Raw genomic sequence first — 20,951 nt, forward strand, 5'->3', positions numbered from 1 at the left:
GTTTTGTTTTCAAATTTAGGTAATTTGTTGTTGTTTTTTTAAAATAAAAATTACATTTGACATTACAATGACTTATACTGAATTTTGTATAATTATTAATCTAACATTATACAACAACAGTAGCCTAATAAAACATAATACGGTTTTTAAAAATAACATTGTGATTCTTTGGAAATATTAGGCCATAAAAAGACAAATGCATCAATGATAACAACTTCCTATTGTCATGTATTGATTGTATACCATTAAGTTTTCATTAGTAGAGGAAGGGCATTGGTGGCACGATGTTATGCTGCCACTCAGTGGTCAAAAGACGGTACTACTTCTAAAGTCCAAGACTGCATTTTGTCTCTTGCATAATTACAAACCATTTTATGTAAGAGAATATTGTGACGCATGTCTTATTGAGATATTAAATAACATGACATTACATGACATCAGTTTACTGCTACTTCTATTCATAATGTCAATTACATAGTTTTAGACATTGTTTTGTGCATCTTATATTTAGTTAATAAATTATATAATAATTTATGTATCATTTGATTAAGGGAAACACAAGGAGATATAAAACAAAGACAATTATGCATATATGAATATGATTAAAAAGAGAGTGAAACTAAATTAAAGTAAGATATATAGGAAGCTAAAGTGCAAGATATTAATAAAGTATTTAATTTTATAAAATGCAGTGGCAAACAGGACTTAAAAAAGAAACACGCCAGAGCAAGCGTGACAAAACTTATATAAAGTTCAAATTCAGGGTATAAAATTTACTTAAATCATAGTCAAGACCTTGAACATAACTGTATAAGTCATCTTGAGCTTCCTTCAAAACAAGTTTTTACAATAGCCCTCACTTAAACTGCACAACTGATTTCTATTATCAAGTGCGTCAGTGTACTACAGTACTACAGTGACACACACATACGACTACACACACACACACACACAAGCACGCAGGGTGGCGCATGAGGTGAAGTCCAACCGATCATGCCTTACTTCATGTGCTTATCCGGGTTCTTTCATCGTAAACAAGCCGTTGGGATATGTAGGCCGATGAAGACATATTTGTTGTGTTTGTTGTTTTATAATTTCACCACAAACATATCTTCTACGTTTATTCGCACATACAATATAACCATTAACGGTTAACTTTATATCTGAAACTTCCTAAACGTTATAGTAAAAAACAAAACAACAATATACCAAAGTAGTTTTCACCACTGTCTGTTTACTTAGGTATTTACTGGAATAAAGTCGTGAATTAGCCTACAAATATGCTTAAACTGTTTCGTCTACCGTAAGAGGTCACAATTCAGTAGTAATGCCAGAAGTATGCTAACAGAACGTTGTTAGCTGTCTGGTTTCTTTTAGGTCAGAGAAAGCACGCTGCAGAAACGTGACCACGCTGGGAAACGCACTCAGCCTTCTGGACCAATTAGAAAGCCCAGAGCTTTGTGCGTCTGCTGTGGGCGGAGTTACGATTGTAGGTGCGGCGAGGAGGTCGAGCAGCTATTCGTAGACGTTGAAGAGAATTCTCTGATATAGCCACCCAAAACAAACGCTCGGCAGTGGAGGAGACGATACATACGGAACAGAAGCGGATTTATGACAGCTAAGTAATTGTTTTGCGTACATTAAGTCGACGAATTTGACAATATCGCAGTCAGAAATTGTTTTTACATAACCAGCTTTCTCGGTATTCAAGGCAGCCGGGTCTAGCCACCGTGTCTTGTGGCCGTTAGCATCGCCAACTGCCTCAAATTTCGGGCAAGTTAATTTCTCTGTTATTGAATTAAACGCATATAGTGTGTTTTAAAAGCGGATCCACCAAAGCGTTCTAGTAAATGTACATTTATATGTGCATTTTTCACTATTCAGAAAAACAAGTTATACAACAAGCCACGCTGGTCACAGCGAAAGAGGTCCTAAAGCCCGCCGTGTTGCTGGTTGTCACATTGCCGGGGAACGCGCGCTGTCTGCGGCCCAAATGGTTCAGCAACCAACGGTTTCTAAATACTTCGACATAATGGAAAAGGTTCTTTTAGAGCAAGGCTAATTATACTGGACTGCTGTGCTGAAAATCAACGGGTTGTATGCTTAAAAGGCATACAGGCTCCCTTTCTTCATACATTTGGATTCCCTGTGGACTTTCTTCAGTTTTTTCTTGGACATACTTTTTAAACACTGTCAGAGTCGGAATAAAAGCGGAGTGAGCACAAAAAGACTGTTTTCATCTTTCAAAAACCAAAACAAGGACTCGTCCAGTTGAGTAATGGTCATTAATACGATCCACTGGTTCAGGAAGGGCTTGCGGCTCCACGACAACCCGTCGCTCAAGGAATCTCTGCTGGGAGCGGACACTGTCCGCTGTGTCTACATCCTCGACCCCTGGTTCGCTGGATCTTCCAACGTTGGGATCAACAGGTGGAGGTGAGCATCCAACCACATGCAAACACAGCCATACATAAGGGACTCAACTATATATTCTTTACTCATTACACATAGGTCCTTACTGTGATGCATGCAAACCTGAACGCCTTGACTCATTTTCAGTTTCATTTCTTCTCATTTTCTTGCATCCACGTACACGTTCCCATATAAGCAGATGCCTCAGCGCGGTGACAAATGCACAATGCATTTAATATTTGCTTGTATTTTGTAGTTGTATGCAATGGGCAATTGAGTATTTCACATCTAAAACTGCATCTTTTGCTGATATCTGGTTTAAAGCTGCAATAATTAGACCATAAATACATAAGTCAACTGACTATATATGCTGCTTATGTAATAATCAAATTATCATTCAAGCCACATTTGTATTTTGCAGCAGTTCTTTGCCTAATCTATAATATTAAACTAAAACACCTTTGGGTGTAGGCATGTTGTCAAATAAAGCAAGCAATCTATCCTTATGATAATTCCCATTTTGGAGTATTTGATGGGTTGTAATTTAGTTGTTGTTGGTGCAGATGCAGATGTTGTTGAGCACTATTCATTGGTACCAAAATACTGATATCATCATACTTCATGTCAAATATAGAGAGCACTGAACAGACTGTTTGTTTGTAATGTCACACAAGGAAAATCTGATCTGATTTTATTGTTTCAGAAATTTTAATTTATCTATTGAAATAAGGTCATACTTCGCTATGATTTTATACTACATGATAAAAAGTATGTATCCATGTCAGTTAGATGACTGATAGGTGTTGTGCACATTTATTCCAAGTGGTTCCCCTTCATTACATCATGAGATATAGCTGTGAATAAAACTACGCAGTAATCACCATTAAACCAAACATCAATTAAATCCTTAAATACATAATTAAAGGGGCAAATGCATAATTTATATATTTATGTTTTTCTCCTCCATAGGTGAGTTAGATGTCAAATGGGTAAACAGTACTTTGTGTGCTGTTCTTCACCTCCCAGCTAGAGTATAATTACTGTATGAGAAAAATAGACTGCAGACTGCACAGCCTGCTTTATAGCATGAAGTGTTTTTTTTCTTAGTGTTATATCACGACACATCTTCCTCACAGCGCAGCATCCCCAGTTCATTGCAGTGTAGACCTTACTGTGCTCTCTGTTTCTTTTGGCAGCAATCAAATGATTAATTAGTTCTACCTCTGGGATTAGAGCCTTGGCAGGGTCATAGAAGATATTTCCAACATCCTGAGTGACTAATGTGTTAAATATTTTGAGATAAAAATAGTGAGATTTCCATATTTCCAGGCTTAATTACAGCTAAAAATAAAGAATTGTTTGGATGTTGGAGATGAAAAATCACTGCATATTTAAAACGTCTAGAGTGGATTATGTCTGTTCTTGCACATCAGCTTTTCCTAACTTGCATATCCAAAATGTATCCCCACATTTCATTGGTGGAGACGAGGCAATGCATCATTTAATATTTAGGATTTTACATAACTGACATTCACTGAAGTCCCGACAGCCAGCGAGCGGGCATGTGCTTTATGAATGAAAGATAGAGACGGGCTAATTGAGTCTGGTGACACGAATAAGTATACGAAGCTTTGCAGGCTCATGTGACGGAGATGAGAGGGAAGTCTGTAATGGATAGTGGAGCGTCTTTATCCTTTATGCTAACCCATCCTGCAGACAACTTGAGCTAACCTTCTGTGGAAAGTTTTCCCTTTCAAAACAAACAGTTGGCTTTTTTTCCCCACCCAGCTTGATCTGTGACCCAGACTTTTATTTATTACAACCCGGCTAGCCGCTCCTGTATGGAAACTGTTTACAGCTGCTGACTGAAAGAGCTCCTGAGGTTTACTGTACAGTACAGTAGGAGTCTCCCTGGATGTTTTTGTTTCCTTTCCCGCCGTTCGCGCACTGCTTTGGTCCCATGCCGTCACTGGAAGAGTAGGGCAGCAGCAGCAGCAGCAGGCGCGCCTTTTTATGGAGCATCCATGTTGTGCTTCCACAGTTATGCAACAGCCGCCTGGAGTGACGCAGAGCTCACATGCAGCGCTCAGTGCGCTTTGATTTATTCTCTTCATTTCAATTTTTGGAACACATTTCAGACATCTGCAAGAAGTAAAACCACTCATCGTTAACTCAGTAGGACTGCACAGAAAATAAATATTAAGAAAATCAAAGTCTCTCTTTTTGGAGTCATGAGACTCTATGATGATGTGATATTAAAACTGCCACAGATCTCCTCCTCCAAAATAATCACTAACTTCAAACTGAACATCAAATAGTGGACAACATGTAAGGAATAGAACGCTTCCTGGACTAAAGTTAGTTTGAGGTGCTCAAAACACAATAATACTCCAATGCAACATTTAAAACACCTTTCATGTCAGAGCATGGTTATGTAAATCTTTAGACAAACGACAACACCTTTTGTCTTCAAGCCTTCAACAAGGAGTTAAAGAATTAAATTGCTTGTGATTTGATAAATTATGAGCATCATTCGTGATTGCAGTACTGTTGTATTAGACTAGATCACTTCTAGCTAAGTGTGCTTAAAACTGGCAACTGAGAGTCTAAAAACATAACACATTCGTATTTGCTTGAATCAAAGCGGAGTAAAAATCTGTCACTATTAGGACACCAAAACATACTGCTCTGTTGCAAGCCACAGTGATATTTCTCCAGCTGTGCAACAGTCATGTCTGTGTCTACATTACTTGAAGCAAGAAAAGCCATTTGCACTAAATGATGCTTATGCAACAGGAGGATTTCTCTGGAGGCTATGCAAAACTTGACATATCCTGCAGCTCCTGTAACCAGCACTTAACCCTTCTCTTACAGCGCGCTCAGGTTATCATTTTAATTGCTGCTGAACAAGTGAGCAGCCTTGTCCTCGAGATCGGGGGGGGTAATCTTCAATGAATGAGTCGGGTCAATGCTACATGACATAATCACAATAACTTTCCCTACCCCCCTCCAACATCCCCTCGCGTGGCGCAAGTAGGTCAGTGTGTTAGTAGTAGACATTCACCCCTTCTTGTCTTTTTGACCTACTTGTGCTCTCCTGCAGGAGACCCTGACTATCGAGCAGCTCTAATCCCAACAAAGCTGCTTCCATCTGATATCGATGTTCACTCTTAATGCTTGAAACGGTTAAGGCTAGCCGAAAGAGTTGTTCTGGGTGGCCCATGCTCATGAAAGTCCCTTACTTTGAGTGAAAGAGGGTCATGAGGATGTGGTTAGTCTGCAGCTGCTCCACGAGTGTTTATAACAAGATTTAAAAAATGAAATCATGAAAAACAGACACAGTTTGCGCATTGCGGCAAAGCTTTGTCTTTATCTAATCACCCCTGACAGACGTATAGGCCTAGATTAAGCTTTTCTTTTGATGTCACATGATCTGAGTCGGGCTTCAAATTGACCTTGGAGGTCAGGCAGAGAGAACAAACAGCGAGCATAGCGAGTGACCCTGGACTCAATTCCTGGACTTGCAGGATAAATCTTAGCCGAGGTGTCAGAGTGCTTTTCAGTTTCCATCAGATAAGACTGTGGTTTCAACAGCCTCCAGATGTCAAAGAATACTGTTACTGTTACAGGGTGTGGCTGGAAAAATGCACTGCTCAGTGCATGTTAAGTTATGTATAAAAAAAGCCTCTTCACATTGGGTCTGAGAAATAGGAAACCACCGCCGAAAACATTTCTCTCTAGCTCTTTTGTTCAGCACACATGCAGCAGCAACACGTCTGGAATTTCACTGCTGTTATTTAACAGTGTCAGTATATCAGGATGATAAGTTTCCTTGTGATTCACAATCCCTAAAGAATATAGCTTTCCAAAAATGCTATTACAGACTTAAATATTTAAATGGTGCCGATAAGGAGAAATATATTGACACTATTTCAGCTCCACTGTCAGTGCACCTGCGGCTCCCACCTGGCTTCACATCAGACATGGTTAGACTAAATGATACAGGAAGCTTCCACCTACGAACTTTGGTGCCTATAGCAACACCACGGGAAGCATCGCATTACTGCTGCTCCGCCTGCACGCATGTGTGGACCTGTGGCTGTGGGTGTGTGCTCAAGTGTTTACAGTCTGTTCCTTATTTTTGGAAAAAGAAGTACACGGCTTGTTCTATAATGGAACAAGGATGAAGCAGACTTTGTTCTAAAGTAACAAAGTGTTTCTGCAGGTCATGTTTTCTTCTGCGGGGTCGGTACGTTCGGTTTGTTTATGTCCACTGACGTCACATTCAGAGATGATTACACTCATGTGGATGCGGGCTGGTTGACTCATCTGCTGTCTGCATGATTCAGCCTTAAGGATGCGTTCAAGGCCTCTCTTTTTGAAATTAATGATGCATCATCGTCACTTATGTCAGAAGGGGAAGAGTGTACGACATGCACTGTATACTTTTCCATTGCCTAAGCGTAATAACCTGGTTTTTCACTCAGGCTAAATGGAGGTTAAATTGCGCCATTTCAGGTGGAATTATGCTGTCAGGATTACAAAGAGGAAAACTGCTGCCATTCAGGATCATGGTTTCATTTCACTTTGTAGCGCTGCTGTTGTCAGGTTATTTGCCATCAGGAATAACTGTCACTAGAAGTGAGAAAACGAAGGTTGAGAGGTCCCGTTCAGACTTTATGTAACGGGACACTTTTAGCTACAAGCAACCAATAGGGCTGCATCTGAGTCTGAATTGTGTCGGTCAAATCGGATGTGTTCCCTTCTTTATCATTGGACGCCAAGCTGATTGAAGGTTAGTAGAAGCTCGGCCCCCCTGCAGCCCCGAAAAAAGAGGTTACACTGGTTTAAACAAGAAAGTGCTTTGATTTTATTACCTGTTCTGTTTGTTGTGGAGAGGAGGAGGCCTCTGTGGAGAGTTCAGCTGCCATTAAAACAATTGTCAACCCTGAAGGAATCGTGTCTTAGGAGCTCGCAACTCTGCTGAAGTGTGTCTGCCAAAGAGCTTTGAAAAAACACTGATTTTTAACATTAAACCGCTTTAATTAGTGTTTTCATCGGTTGTATCACTGGAGCTGTTTGTTTTGGAGTAAAGAGGACATCTGGGGATAATTCGGCTGTGTGAAAACCTTATTAACAGTTAACGCTGAAGGGTCATTATGAGATCATATTGTCATGCTGTTACTGCTGCAGAAGTGCAGAGACTTAACTTTTATTTTCTCCACGCTGGTAAACGCCTGATTTAAATATAGCACAAGGAGGCTAAAAGGCAGGCGCTCCCTGGTGTGTCAGTAGTTGCTTTTATGTATTTGTTTTCCTATAGTTGTCCTGATTGTCTTGTTGTGCCTGTGGCGCCGTTATCTAACAGTGAAACACAGATTTGTGCTCCCTCAACACCATTAAGGAGGCCGTTCCTCCTCCCGTCTCCCCTGGCTTACTGACATTAGCTCTTCCTGCTGACTCACACATACCTGCTCCACACAGATCGTTGAATCTTCGACACTTTCATCCCTGACAGGACATCTATTAAAACATGGATGCACACAATGCTGCTAAATAAGGAAGGACTGGCCGAGTAGGAATTACAATTGGGGAATCAAATCTGCATAAATACATTTCAAAATCTAGGCCGACGGCCGCTATTGTTCTGTGACAGGAGGAACGAGCGTCAGCATTTCCTCTTCTGTCAACTCCTTTAAAAAAAAAGAGAGTTTGCTTAATTAGGTCACTTTAAATCTTTAAATGTTTTTCTGTAAAGTTGCAGTAAAATTTAGTTCAGTAAACTCGTCCATGGAGAAGTTTGTGTGAGAAGATTTGCTGTACGTCTCTGCATAAAATTAGCATATGAAAACGCTGATTCATGTCTCAGTACAACCTGAATATTCCTCCCTCACATCCAAACACAGCAGGAGGAGGTCTTCTTCTGTTTAACACTTACAGTAGGAGACATGATCTCTCTTTTCTGAAGCGTCCACATCATGCAAGTTCATGAAGTGTTGTGGACATTTAGCTGAATATATCTGTTAGTGTATTAAAGCCCTCTTCCTGTCGTCCTGTCCTCCTCCAGGTTTTTACTGCAGAGTCTTGAGGACTTGGACTCGAGCCTCCGTAAGCTCAACTCTCGACTGTTTGTGATTCGGGGCCAACCCACGGATGTTTTTCCCAGACTTTTCAAGGTGACACAGCCTTCACATTTACCCATAATGCCTCAGAATACTCTAAACAAACTCTGTTTATCCTCTTCTGTAGCTCACTTTCTTTTTTATTCCCTTTTTATTCAGGAATGGAAGATCTCTCGATTGTCTTATGAGTACGACTCCGAGCCGTTTGGGAAAGAGCGAGATGCAGCTATTAAGAAACTTGCCTCTGAGGCCGGAGTGGAGGTGACAGTTCGCATCTCCCACACGCTCTATGACCTCGACAAGTAAGTAAACACCACCTCTGACATGAGCTGTGTTTTTGTGCATCTGTGTGCCTGTCAGGTCTCTGACCCTTTCTGTGCTCCCGCAGGATCATAGAGTTGAACGGGGGACAGTCCCCTCTTACCTACAAGCGGTTCCAGACCCTCATCAGTCGGATGGAGGCGGTGGAGGTTCCCGCGGAGTCCATCACGGCTGATATCATGGGCAAATGCACGACGCCGCTGTCCGACGACCACGATGACAAGTTCGGGGTCCCGTCCTTGGAGGAGCTTGGTGAGTGAAGTCAGACAGTCAGACTGCAAACCTGCAGAGGAAATCCAACATCAAAGGCTGATTTGTTTTTTATTTGTTCCCTGCAGGTTTTGATACTGAAGGTCTGTCCTCCGCTGTGTGGCCGGGGGGAGAGACCGAAGCTCTCACACGACTTGAGAGGCATTTGGAGAGGAAGGTTGGTAATCCAGATAATAGCATGATGATTTAAATATCCATTAAACAGACTTTAGCTACTCTTGTGTCATTAAATAGATCAACAAACCAGATTATTGTTTTAGATAAATGTTTGCTTCTTTCCCAATCTGCCCACCTTGTGATATAACACCTTACTATCATACATCTTCATATCTGATGTTGACTTCATATCTGTGTTTCCCTCAGGCGTGGGTGGCTAACTTTGAGCGTCCCAGAATGAACGCCAACTCTCTGCTGGCCAGCCCGACGGGCCTCAGCCCGTACCTGCGCTTCGGCTGCCTCTCCTGTCGCCTCTTCTACTTCAAACTCACCGACCTCTACAAGAAGGTAAGTCTTTAAACACCTCAGAGCACAAAAAGAAAACACAATCTGACTATCTGTTAAATAGCCACAATGCCAGCATATAAGCTTGAACATTTAGATCTGAGAGAATACTGGCTCCTACAGATTAAGACTGCGAAATAAGTCTCAGGTGCTCGCCCAAATCATGCCAGTTTAACTGAGAGGTGATTTTTAGAAGAGCATGTGACATAGTTTTCAAAGACATTACTGGAATGACTGGCATGCAAAGAGTAGCTGGTGTCACATGTTGAGTTTAAAGACACTCTTTCAGAAGCCTTGAGATGCAACAGATAAACAGCATGGGGGTTTTAGCTTTAACTGAACTTACCTGGACACGATGGACATATATGCAGAGAAATGGCTCCTAAAAAGATGACTAACTTCTTGACGTGGACTTATAAAAACTGTTGGAGCAAATATTCTTCAATCTTAAGAGGTTGTTTCCAAAATCCAACATGAGGTTTCCAGATAAAAGTAGGATTATTCTCTTTGTGACAAACTTGTAAAAGTATCGTACCTCTTTTGGACTCTGCCATTTTAGTCAGCTTTACTTCTTCTGCAGCAGGTGTAAGTGGGAGTTATATACCCTGTTGTTTATACCGCCCCCTAATGGTTCCTAAGGTGTTATGCAATGAGGTGAATTCTCCTCAGCAGTCTTGCTGTATCGCTCTGGCTCCCTCTTGTGTTGTGTTGTATAATCAGACTCCAATGCAAATGTTTTCAGTCAAGACATCTAAGTATTATGAGGGCAATGTCAGCTTTTTTTTATTGCTAATTAGCAGCGATATGAGCACCTTTTATGGTGATTTCTTGCAGGCTTCAGTTTCACTCATTTGGTGTCATAAGGTGCAGATGTTTGTCAATAAAAGCCTCAATAATCTGCAGTCTAAAAAACATGTTTTCAGGCAATTTCTTGTTGAACACTTGAGCCTAAAATAAGCAAGTACAGCCTCTTTAAAAAAAAAAAAAATACATGAATTAAAAATTTTGAGCACCTAAAGGCTCCTTAGATCAAGCGCCAAGACATCCTTACCCACTTCTTTGGATCTGACAAACAACACTATGTTCTCTCCACCAGGTGAAGAAGAACAGCTCCCCTCCTCTCTCGCTCTACGGTCAGCTGCTGTGGCGCGAGTTCTTCTACACGGCGGCCACCAACAACCCCTGCTTCGACAAGATGGAGAGCAACCCCATCTGTGTGCAGATCCCCTGGGACCGCAACCCCGAGGCGTTGGCCAAGTGGGCGGAGGGCCGGACCGGCTTCCCCTGGATCGACGCCATCATGACACAGCTGAGGCAGGAGGGCTGGATCCACCACCTGGCCCGGCACGCCGTCGCCTGTTTCCTGACCAGAGGAGACCTGTGGATCGGCTGGGAGGAGGGCATGAAGGTAGATGATGACTACTTTTTTTTCTTATCTCATTGTTCTTGTTTGCTAAAATGGCAAGTGGCTCAGACTCAGCTCAGAGAGGCCAGGCTGCAGAGCACATACACTATGGATGCTTAAGTTTCTCAGCTAACATGAAAACACGTGTTTGTGTGTGTGCAGGTGTTTGAGGAGCTGCTGCTGGATGCAGACTGGAGCGTGAACGCAGGCAGCTGGATGTGGCTCTCCTGCAGCTCCTTCTTCCAGCAGTTCTTCCACTGCTACTGCCCCGTGGGCTTCGGCCGACGCACGGACCCCAACGGCGACTACATACGGTACGTTTACATCTACTTCACTCTTATAATTTGTCTGTTTAAACTGCAGCGCATGCAGGAATCTTTTAATAACTGATGCTGAAACTGTGGCACAACTGACAGGAGACTTATTGTATTAATAAATGACACCTCTTCGTCTCCTCACGCAGGCGCTACCTGCCCATCCTGAGAGGGTTTCCAGCCAAGTATATTTATGATCCCTGGAACGCTCCAGAGAGTGTGCAGAAGGCGGCCAAGTGCATCATCGGAGTGCATTACCCGAAGCCCATGGTGCACCACGCCGAGGCCAGCCGCCTCAACATCGAGAGGATGAAACAGATCTACCAGCAGCTCTCCTGTTACAGAGGCCTCGGTAAGGACACAACACTGGATACAGATGGTCATTTCTCACAGGCATCTTCAATATTAATCTGACTCGGAGTCAACAGATCAAATACCTGAAACGATAGTGACCCAATGTTCCTGAAAGTGTGTTACATAAAAGGGTGACGTTAAGCGATGACGCAGGTTTATGCAGCTTTACTCCTCAGGCAGGCTTTGGCTTCCAGATTACAAAGAAGCTCTCATTTCTTGTTTTAAATTTAGGCTGAAAATTGACCAATAACAAGCGCTTTGATACTTTATATAACAGGTAATTCATATAAGGTTTTGTCTGTTGTCTGTGTCTTCAGGCCTTTTGGCTACAGTCCCGTCCAACTCCAACGGTAACGGTAACACTGAGATGTCCTCAGAGGTGGTGGGATACTCCGTGGAGGCTCGACACGACGCTGCAGCTACATCTGGTAAGCCTGCCGTAGATCTGGATACTTAAGAACTTGTTACTGTTGATACGTTTATGAAGGAGATATATATTTGTTGTTTTGTTTTAACAGGATATCAGATGCCGGTTCAGTCCCAGGAAAACTGGCAGAGCGGGGTCATGATGTACCTGCAGGGCGATCCACAGAGCAGTATGGGCACACACCAGCAAGGTAGGCATCTGTCCAAGCTCTCTAATTTAAATTACATCATTTTTTTTTTGTATCTGCCCCCCTTAACTTTCTGCTAATCCTTTAATTTGCTTGAATTCCAGGTTATGCAGGAACCAGTGCGGGCGTGATGTGTTACAACCCAGGCACACAGATTCCTGCAATCCAGAAAGGTGAGAACTGGCACCACGCATGGCACCACCCTGTCTCAAACATGCTTTATAGTCTAATAACTCTATTTTCAGGGCTGTTTTCTAAAATGCACCGTTGTTTGCTTCTGTTTGACAGGACTCGAACACCACAGCAGCACTCAGACCAGCGGCAAGCGGCACAGCGAGGACTCCGGGAATGTCAAAGGCTCAAAAGTCCAGAGACAGAGTATACACTAGAAAGGTCAGTAGGAAACATATTTCTGTTACTGGGAATCTACACCGACACCGTAGCGTCAGACAAACGTGCGCGCCACGTAAGCTTCATCACAGCATTTATTTTGCGATGTACTCCGGCTGTGACTACAGAAAAGATGAGTCTCAAAGTTAGCCGATGGTAGTTGCGATTGCTGGCCATAAATAGGGGCGGCAGTGACGCCAAAAAATGTGCAGTCTGCCGGACACAGTGGAAGAAGACAACTTTGCAACCGACTTGTCGACTTGTTTCTTGATTGTGCGTAAATTCTGTATTTATGTCGAATGTAGAAGTCAATAGGTTTGGCAGATGTTGAGGAAATGTACATATTCATTGCTCTGCCCAACCCCCGGGCTGCAGACCGGTACCGCGCCTTGGGTCGTTTAGCACCGGGCCGCGAAACCCAATAGGTGTCTGTGACATTCAAAACATAAACGGAGACAGAATCGTCGCTTGGGCTGTTTTGAAGTGTGCAACCGCACAGGGCCTCGCGCCTCGCAGCAACACTTCAAAAGTAGCCCAATTCAGCTGGAAAACCGCAGACCTGGCAACCCTGGCTTCATATCCCATGAAGCCTGAAGCCCCTCTACAGCTGTGTTATCAGTGAAATATATGCACTACACAGCATATGGACATATGACAGCTGGTAGAGAAGAAGTTACTACTTGAACTGCACGCGGAAATACAGACAGATCGCGACGTGACAGAGATAGGTAGCTTACAGAGCATCAAAACACACACATATCTGTGTTATATCTGCTCCTCTCTTACGTCTGTCTCCTCCCCGCGCTCATGATAACTCTGATCAACTATGCATTGATGAAGAGATCACATTGTTTAACATGGAATGTATTTACAGAGCAGTCAATGGAGAGAAATAGACTTGACGCGTAAGCAGAAGAAAATCACTCTCGTATTGTGCCTGCCTCCCACGCAGCATGCACGGCTGGTGCAGCATTGAGTAACATTGGAGCGGTTCTGCCCCGGCACATGCGTGTCAAAAATACACTTCAAATACGCTGCCTGTGTAGATTCCCCTTTATTCTAACAAAGGAATATTTTGGAGTTCTGACTGGAAGATTGTCCAACATTACAATATCAGACGTGCAGCATTTCTCACTGTTGGTGTCTTTGTGTCTTCTCTTCCTCTCTCACAGGAGATTCCTGCAGACCTGCCGTCAGTCGCAGCGTGCACACACAGCCGACCCAAAATGGACACAAAGACTTTTTGTTACAGCACTTAACTGTTGCATGAACACACCTTCTGGAGGACCCTTCATTCAACACACTCACACGTTTCTCAAAGAATCGGGACTGTATATTCTCATTGGAACTGCACAGCCCGGCTGCAGTGGCTGTCACACGGTGCTCGTGGATTGCCGGGACTAAAGGTCCCTGTGTATATAATGAATTTGCTAATTTCTGCTCACATACAAACTTGTACATATTTGGATATTGTATGTGTGTTTTCTCTCTTTGTGTAGCCATAGACCCATTGATATATTTTTGATATGAGAAATCATTGTGGATGGATCTTTCTTTTTCAATAAAAAATGAAAGCATTTATAGTCCGTCCATCAAAGAAGAAAAAAGGTGATGAATCTTGTACCTAATGAAATACAGCCGCCTGTCTGCGCATTTATTCTACTTCCCAATTTTCTCCTTTTTGAGCCATCTGATGTATCAACAGACGTGTTTTGATCATTTCTCAGTGCTCGTTTTGTTCCTTCCCACTGTAGAGGCAATATGACGTTAACTGTGTCAATGGTTGTTGAGAAAATGCGACAGGAGTCTTCATATCATGGTGCCCCCTTCCTGTATAATCCCCCAATAAATGTACCACTGGAAAGAACTACTTCTCTTGCTTCTTGTTTCTTCTCAATGTGTTTGATTAAATCTCACTTCAATTTACAAACAGGTTCAATCAGTTCTTCAAAGCTCCAGTTGATAGAGTAATGATACAGTATTAAGTAATTGCACAGTTGGTAGGCTACAATTTAAGACGTGCCGAAGGTTGACAGTTCAAATTAAAGTTCCCATCAAATCAAAGATATTTCTTTATTTTTCGATTTATGTTTCTTGCGCCTAAAATGACAAATGTTTTGCAGGCATTCTTAATGGTATATTTGAGTTTGTTTCCTCGAAAAACAATGAAATATCGTATTTTAAACGATATTTAAACCTCAGTCCTATCATGCTATCATGGGGAGCTAATGCTATTGTGGTAGGACAAAAAATGTCCCTTTGGGGGACACTATCCGCTTCTCCAATGGGCCCTGGAGAACTTCCACTAGACTACGTAAAATGCGTGATCTGGCATCTGACGTCCGCCTCCGATGTCATGTCTCGTTCAAATCGTCAGGTTTGAAATGTAGACTGCAGACCTGAAGATTTATTAGACGAGCCACCAGTCTATTCTCGTTTTATTTCAGAATCTGTACCGCTCTGAGCCGTTGCCTTGCAATGCACTCTGGGTGTTGTAGGAATGTAGAATGGGTGAAACCACGAGCCGTTTGTACAACTTTCTCCACAGCTATGGCGCCAATTTTAATTACTGCTTCTATGGATTACAGAGAACACTAGCTTTGACTGAGGGTGGCTTTTTACAGGGGCGAACTGCTCCTTTCATCCTGCACTAATTTCACCTGCAAAATTGCAAAATGCTACTTTTTCTAACCGTTATGTGTCGCCCCCATTACCCACAGTACCTACACGCTAGCAAACACTTGTCGTCAGTGTGTTGCTACTGGCTACAGTAAAGGCCAATCAATATCTGCAACAAGTCCCTCCCTAACATCTTTTAAAGGAAAAACTTAAACATAGCATGCATGCTAGCTGTTTTAAAGATTGACGCTCGTGTTGGAGAAGAAAGCAGCTTTTTGCAACTTAATGAACAGTTTTAGACGTGGCATTTATTGCTCCTCTGACAAGATCGGTTCCCACATTCATTGTTACAGTAATAAATCAGAAGTTACATGAACGACAGGCTGCGAATTGCACTTGAATCCACGCTGCAATATTCCAGTGTTTGTTCTTAAAGAAGGGTGATGTGCTTCCTGTGTCAACTCAGGTACGAGTAGTGCAAACTGCATGAGGAGTTACTGATCTAATGTTTCACTGTCTGTGTTCTTGGCAGCACTGATTGCATTGGAAGGACAGACGACATCAGACTGTCCAGCAGCGACAGAGCTTATCTGTCACAAACATCCACCAAACCTGTAAATTATAAACTTTCATTGTTTAAATACATCACTGTCAAATCCACACACCCCACGTACTATATATAAAGACGCTTGTTCTTTTGCATCATATGTATGTAGCATCCTGTGCACTCTGAACCATTGCACTACTGTCTGTCTAAATATGTAGAACACATGTGTTATTGTATTTATATTTACTTCTTACGTTATAAACACTTTTCTGTACAGAGTAGTTGAGTTTATGTTGTTTATGTTTGCGCTCCATATCTGCATATTTCTCTGTAAGTGCATTAAGACTATTTGGAGTCTTATTACTTGTTTAACTCGAGCTGCAACTTGTTTTTCGTTGGTTATTCTGGCGATCATTCTGTCAATAATCAATTACTCATTTGGTGTTTTAACATTTGCAATAATGGTTAAAAAAAAAGTTAAATAATTGTCTCCTAAAGTCCTAAATAATGTCACCAAATGTCTTATTTTAACTAAAAGATTTTCAGTTTTCTGCCACAGAGAGCAGAAAATAATCGCATTTCACCTTTTTTGTTTCTTAAAAAAACTAATTTTCAAAATAGTTGGAGGTTCATTTAATCACTGATAACTAACCGAGTAATAGTTGCATCACATACCTGACCAGTTAAACTCATTCTGATCAAACTCCTTGCGTTATAAAAAACAGTACTAGGTTTTAAAAGTGTCATATTTTAACAACAGCCCTCAGAAGTGTCTCAGCAGTGCATCAAAGGACCCTGACGGGGCCTCAGTGTGACACGTACGAGTTTTATAATCAAGTCGTTTTTCAAACTGCCTCCCTTCTTAATGCATCTTGCAGGAAGCTCAATTTTTGAACCTAAAAAAACTCTAAGTTGTCCACCACAAACCGTCACCATATTAGAGAAAATTTCAGCATATTAACGTTCACTCCTCAGCAGACCTGAGGGGAGCGACGGGGTTGAAGAGCGGCCGCTGCTGCCTGAGCTGCAGCTTCCCGTACGTCATCTCAAAGTCCTTCTTAGTTCCCACGATAAGGTCCAGGCTGCCAGAGCGCACGTCGTATCCGTAGGACGCCAGCTTCTGAATACGATAAAGCACGATCTGCGGTGTGAGCTCCAGCACGTTCGGAGATTCCTTCACCTGCTCCATCGTCATTCCAGCATCCATCAATCCCTGGAAGCGCTCGGCCAGCGTGGGCAAAGAGTAGTACAAAACAGCCGGGCAGCAGATCACGATCTGCTTGAGTTCATCTTTGGAGCAGGATAAAGCGCCTTCAACGTAGGCCAGTGCCTGCTGCATGCTGTCCGGCTGCAGCTCGGCGATGGATGCTCTGAGGCTGGAGACCAGGCTGAGGAGCTCCTCCGTGGTGAATCCCTGCTCCCTGAGGAAGCCCAGACTGTCCCTCCAGGCTTCAGCCGGCCGCAGCAGGATGTACGGGTTCTGACTGAGCAGCTTCTGCAGCCAGAGCCGCAGGTTCCCCTCATCCCCGCCCAGGTCCAGGTATGTCTCCCTCAGAGTGTGGATCACCTCCTGGTTCCTCTCCACGGGGCGGCTGAAGCTCTGCGGGGCGCTCGCCATCAGCTTCCCGATGATCCTCTTGCTGAGGCGAAGACGCTGGAGGTAGAGGATGTTAGCCCGCTGGTTGCTGTGGTGAGTTAACGTGAAGAAAGAGGCCGGGAACTTCTCGATGATGCTCACCAGCTCGCGTCTGTTTGGGCACACGGACACCCAAAGGTCTCGTTGGGCGGCCACGTCCTCTGGAAGACACAGGACGGCTTCGGGGTGACTCTCCAGGATGCGGGCGATTACAGTCGAGTCGGCCCCCATGTCCCTCAGCAGGTCAGCAGTTTCAGAAACATAGGCAGAGCTCTCAGACAGAACCCAGCCCTTAAATTTGCGCACCTTTCGGATGTCCACAGAGAGCTCATAGAGGGAGTCCACAGTCTGCTGGTTCTCCAGACGTTTACTGGGAGAAGGCACAGTGGAGGCGGACGCAGAGGAAGGCAGGAGGAGCCTCATCCTTTGGCAGTAGGTGCACAGGGAGGCGGTGGTGACACGAAGCATGTTAGACAACTTTAGTGGATCTGCAGGAAGAACAAAGAGCATCTGTGAGTAGTTCACAAATAGTTCACTATTAAAGAACTTAGAAAAACAGCCCTGTTTTCACCTTTAAAGCAATACATTTTAAGCTAATGAAGGAAGGGACGTGTATGTAAGGGAAGGAAGCGTATTAAGACCTGATTCCTCAGAAATATAACATTCAAAATCATCTTGTAAACATTGATTTTACTGAACAGCCTTTAAAAAAATTATCTCAAATCACTTCCCTTTGAATACAAGTATAAAGCTGCATAGAAAGGCAATGCTCCAGTAAAGTTCAATCACCTTGAATTTGGACTTTAAAAGAGTACTTAACCAGTTACATTAAACCATTGCATGACTGTGAATCAACAGTGTAAAGTGTAATTTCCTTCTAAAAATGCATCAATAACGATTGTTCTTAGTCCAAACAATCAGAGGGAACACTCTGTCCTGACAGCGGCATGTGATGGTACATACATGTATTGTATAGCACAGGCTGTGTAAGACCCGTGTGCCCAAAACTACACACAGGACGAGACACAGATAAAATCCTTCCACGCGTAATAAAGTACTAAGAAAACACACACACACACAGGTTGTCTACTTATGTAAAATATAAAGTAAATCAGGTTATTTTACCAGTTTCCAAACCTTGCAGCCGACGGAGTCCGTGCGTAACACACCCGCTGCTCTGCTTTCATAACATGAGAGTAGTAGAGGGGCGGAGTCAGAGGTAGTTGTAAATGTACGGGACGCCAAAAGGGTCAAAATGTATTTCCCCGTCCCGGTGCGTAATATACGCCACAAGGCAAATAAACACTAACAAATAATATGATCATTGGGAAGATTTGTGGAGACAAATAAACACAGGATTACTACCATCTGCATTATTAGAAATTCCCTTCAGGAATTTTACAGTAGCTAACAACAGGTATTGATTTTACATTAGTTCTCTGCTGCTTGTTTAATAACCAATAATAGTAACAATAACTGTTACTATTCATGATAAGAGTGCAAATTAACACTTTTATCTCTACAGTAACAGCAGGCAAGCTAGCTTATTCCAGTCAAAACCAACATATAAAAAGGCATTTCCCTATAATGACAGATAGAACTACACTTTACTTTACATACTTGAACTTACGATAATATGTACAAATAAAGATTCAAGGTATTTGTTGTCACTCAGGTTATACAAGTACAGCTGTGTGAAGGCTTCAATTAAAAGGGTTAATGTTAGATATAAGGGTCATATAAAATTAAATAAAATATATTAACAAAAAAGGATGCAGTAATAAAACAAAATAAAAAATAAGGATAAGTACATTTTTTTAAATACATACAACGTACGCACATTTATGACGGAGGCGGAACTATACGTTCACTTGTAGGTATTGCACATTCACAAGTCAGTATTGCACTGAAGAGGTTTGATTGTACTTGTGTGTGTTGAGGTTTTAAATAAATAATAGTAAAAACCATTTATAAATAATACAACAAAAGCAACATTCTTGCTTGTTTTTCTTCAGGCATATGTGACTTTTATTAAACATCTGAGGCGTTTATTAAATTATTTACAAAATTATGACCCTTTTGGCGTTCCATACAAGGGATACACGTGACCCCTCCTGTTGCCGGCCGTTGGGGCGGAGTTTGACATCAAGCCCCGCCTACCGGACCGTATAAAGCCGTTGCCACTTGTAATACCTCATGGTAGTAACACTTGCCAGCCACCGTCATGAAGTTTAGAGGTACATTGATACTGTATTGATGTAACATTTAGCTTATAAAGCCCAAAAGGTTTGCTAGCTATGGCTTTCTGTCACTTTTGGCTGACTGTTAAGACGAAACATTAAGCTAAATCATGCTAGCATAATTCACCTAGTAGTATAGTTTTAGCTAGTTTACATTAGCTACCTTAACAACACATGGATGGATAACCTGACAAGAATAAACAGACTAGTTATAAGCAAATGTTTGATAGAAACAGATAACAACGCTGCAGCAAAGAGGTCTGCAATGAAGACTAGTTAATTAGGCTAACTCTGCTTTGCTTAATTGTGGGGCTAGCATGTTTTGTTTGGCTTCCTGGATACCACGGCCCTCTTCAACAGCTCAAAAAACATGTTTCATCATCCTAAATGGTGTTTTTAATTTGAGTGTGAACATGACCGTTAAGTGATAGCATGTTACAAAGGTCCACTAGAAACACATTACTGTAACCTTTACCTGGATTGTACACAGCTTTTTCTTTAGGTTAAACTAAGAAGTCACATAAAGGGGAAACATGTTGATTTTTTTAATATAAATATAATTATAATGTTTACACAAACACAATATTATCCAACATTGATGGATTTAAACCAATGAGAAGGGTTTAAGTCAGATCAACAGAATTACATCATCATAGAGGAAAAAGAAGACCTGAGCTTCAAAATCCCTCCTGGCTTCTGAAAGTGTTTTCATGGGTGAGTAAATATGATTTTGTTTTCCTCATATATTGTGAGTGTGTGCTTAATTAGATCTTTTCTTCCATTAAGGTATTTAAGGTGGTGATGCGTTCTTTGTGAGGGTACAAATACACAACAAAAACCTGTCTTATACAACAGATATTAAATAATAGGGATCTTGAAAACAATATTTACTGTGATATTTAAATCAATTGATCTTAATGACCAATTTTGTAGAAACTTAGACAGAAAGGCCTGTCAACCTGAAGAGCAAAACTGTGGGACTCACTTTATGGCAATCCCCAGTTTTGACCAGAAGAGGACGCTATGCACACAGTGTTATCTGCTACAGTATAACTGCTGCTTTCTCTGAACTGTATAGACTTTGTTGTACAATAAAAGGTTAAGTTTAGAGGCTTAATCTGGGGGGAAGCACTGGTTTGATGAGGACATGACAAATGACGGTTTTATGCTGGATGCTGTTTCATTATTTTATTTAAAGAAAATATC

The 20,951-nt window shown here is 42.1% G+C and overlaps 2 protein-coding genes across 2 annotated transcripts; one reads left to right on the plus strand and one right to left on the minus strand.

The window, feature by feature from the left end:
- The first annotated feature begins 1,505 nt into the window (after positions 1 to 1,505).
- On the plus strand, positions 1,506 to 14,565 carry cry1a (cryptochrome circadian regulator 1a). The gene is made up of 14 exons (XM_069670705.1): positions 1,506 to 2,436; positions 8,480 to 8,588; positions 8,694 to 8,836; positions 8,923 to 9,107; positions 9,194 to 9,282; positions 9,489 to 9,629; positions 10,723 to 11,034; positions 11,194 to 11,345; positions 11,495 to 11,697; positions 12,017 to 12,127; positions 12,218 to 12,316; positions 12,418 to 12,486; positions 12,602 to 12,706; positions 13,876 to 14,565. Exons 1-13 carry the CDS (start codon positions 2,279 to 2,281, stop codon positions 12,700 to 12,702), a joined length of 1,872 nt encoding a protein of 623 aa, XP_069526806.1. The 5' UTR covers positions 1,506 to 2,278; the 3' UTR covers positions 12,703 to 12,706; positions 13,876 to 14,565.
- Positions 14,566 to 16,833: 2,268 nt separating this feature from the next.
- Positions 16,834 to 17,973, minus strand: LOC138599899 (transcription termination factor 2, mitochondrial-like). The gene has a single exon (XM_069671655.1). It carries the CDS (start codon positions 17,971 to 17,973, stop codon positions 16,834 to 16,836), a length of 1,140 nt encoding a protein of 379 aa, XP_069527756.1.
- Between the last annotated feature and the right edge of the window lie 2,978 nt (positions 17,974 to 20,951).

The sequence above is a fragment of the Semicossyphus pulcher genome, unplaced genomic scaffold, assembly GCF_022749685.1.
Source record: "Semicossyphus pulcher isolate SPU_LCO1_2020_fin unplaced genomic scaffold, fSemPul1.0.p SCAF_20, whole genome shotgun sequence".
Taxonomy (NCBI): Eukaryota; Metazoa; Chordata; class Actinopteri; order Labriformes; family Labridae; genus Semicossyphus; species Semicossyphus pulcher.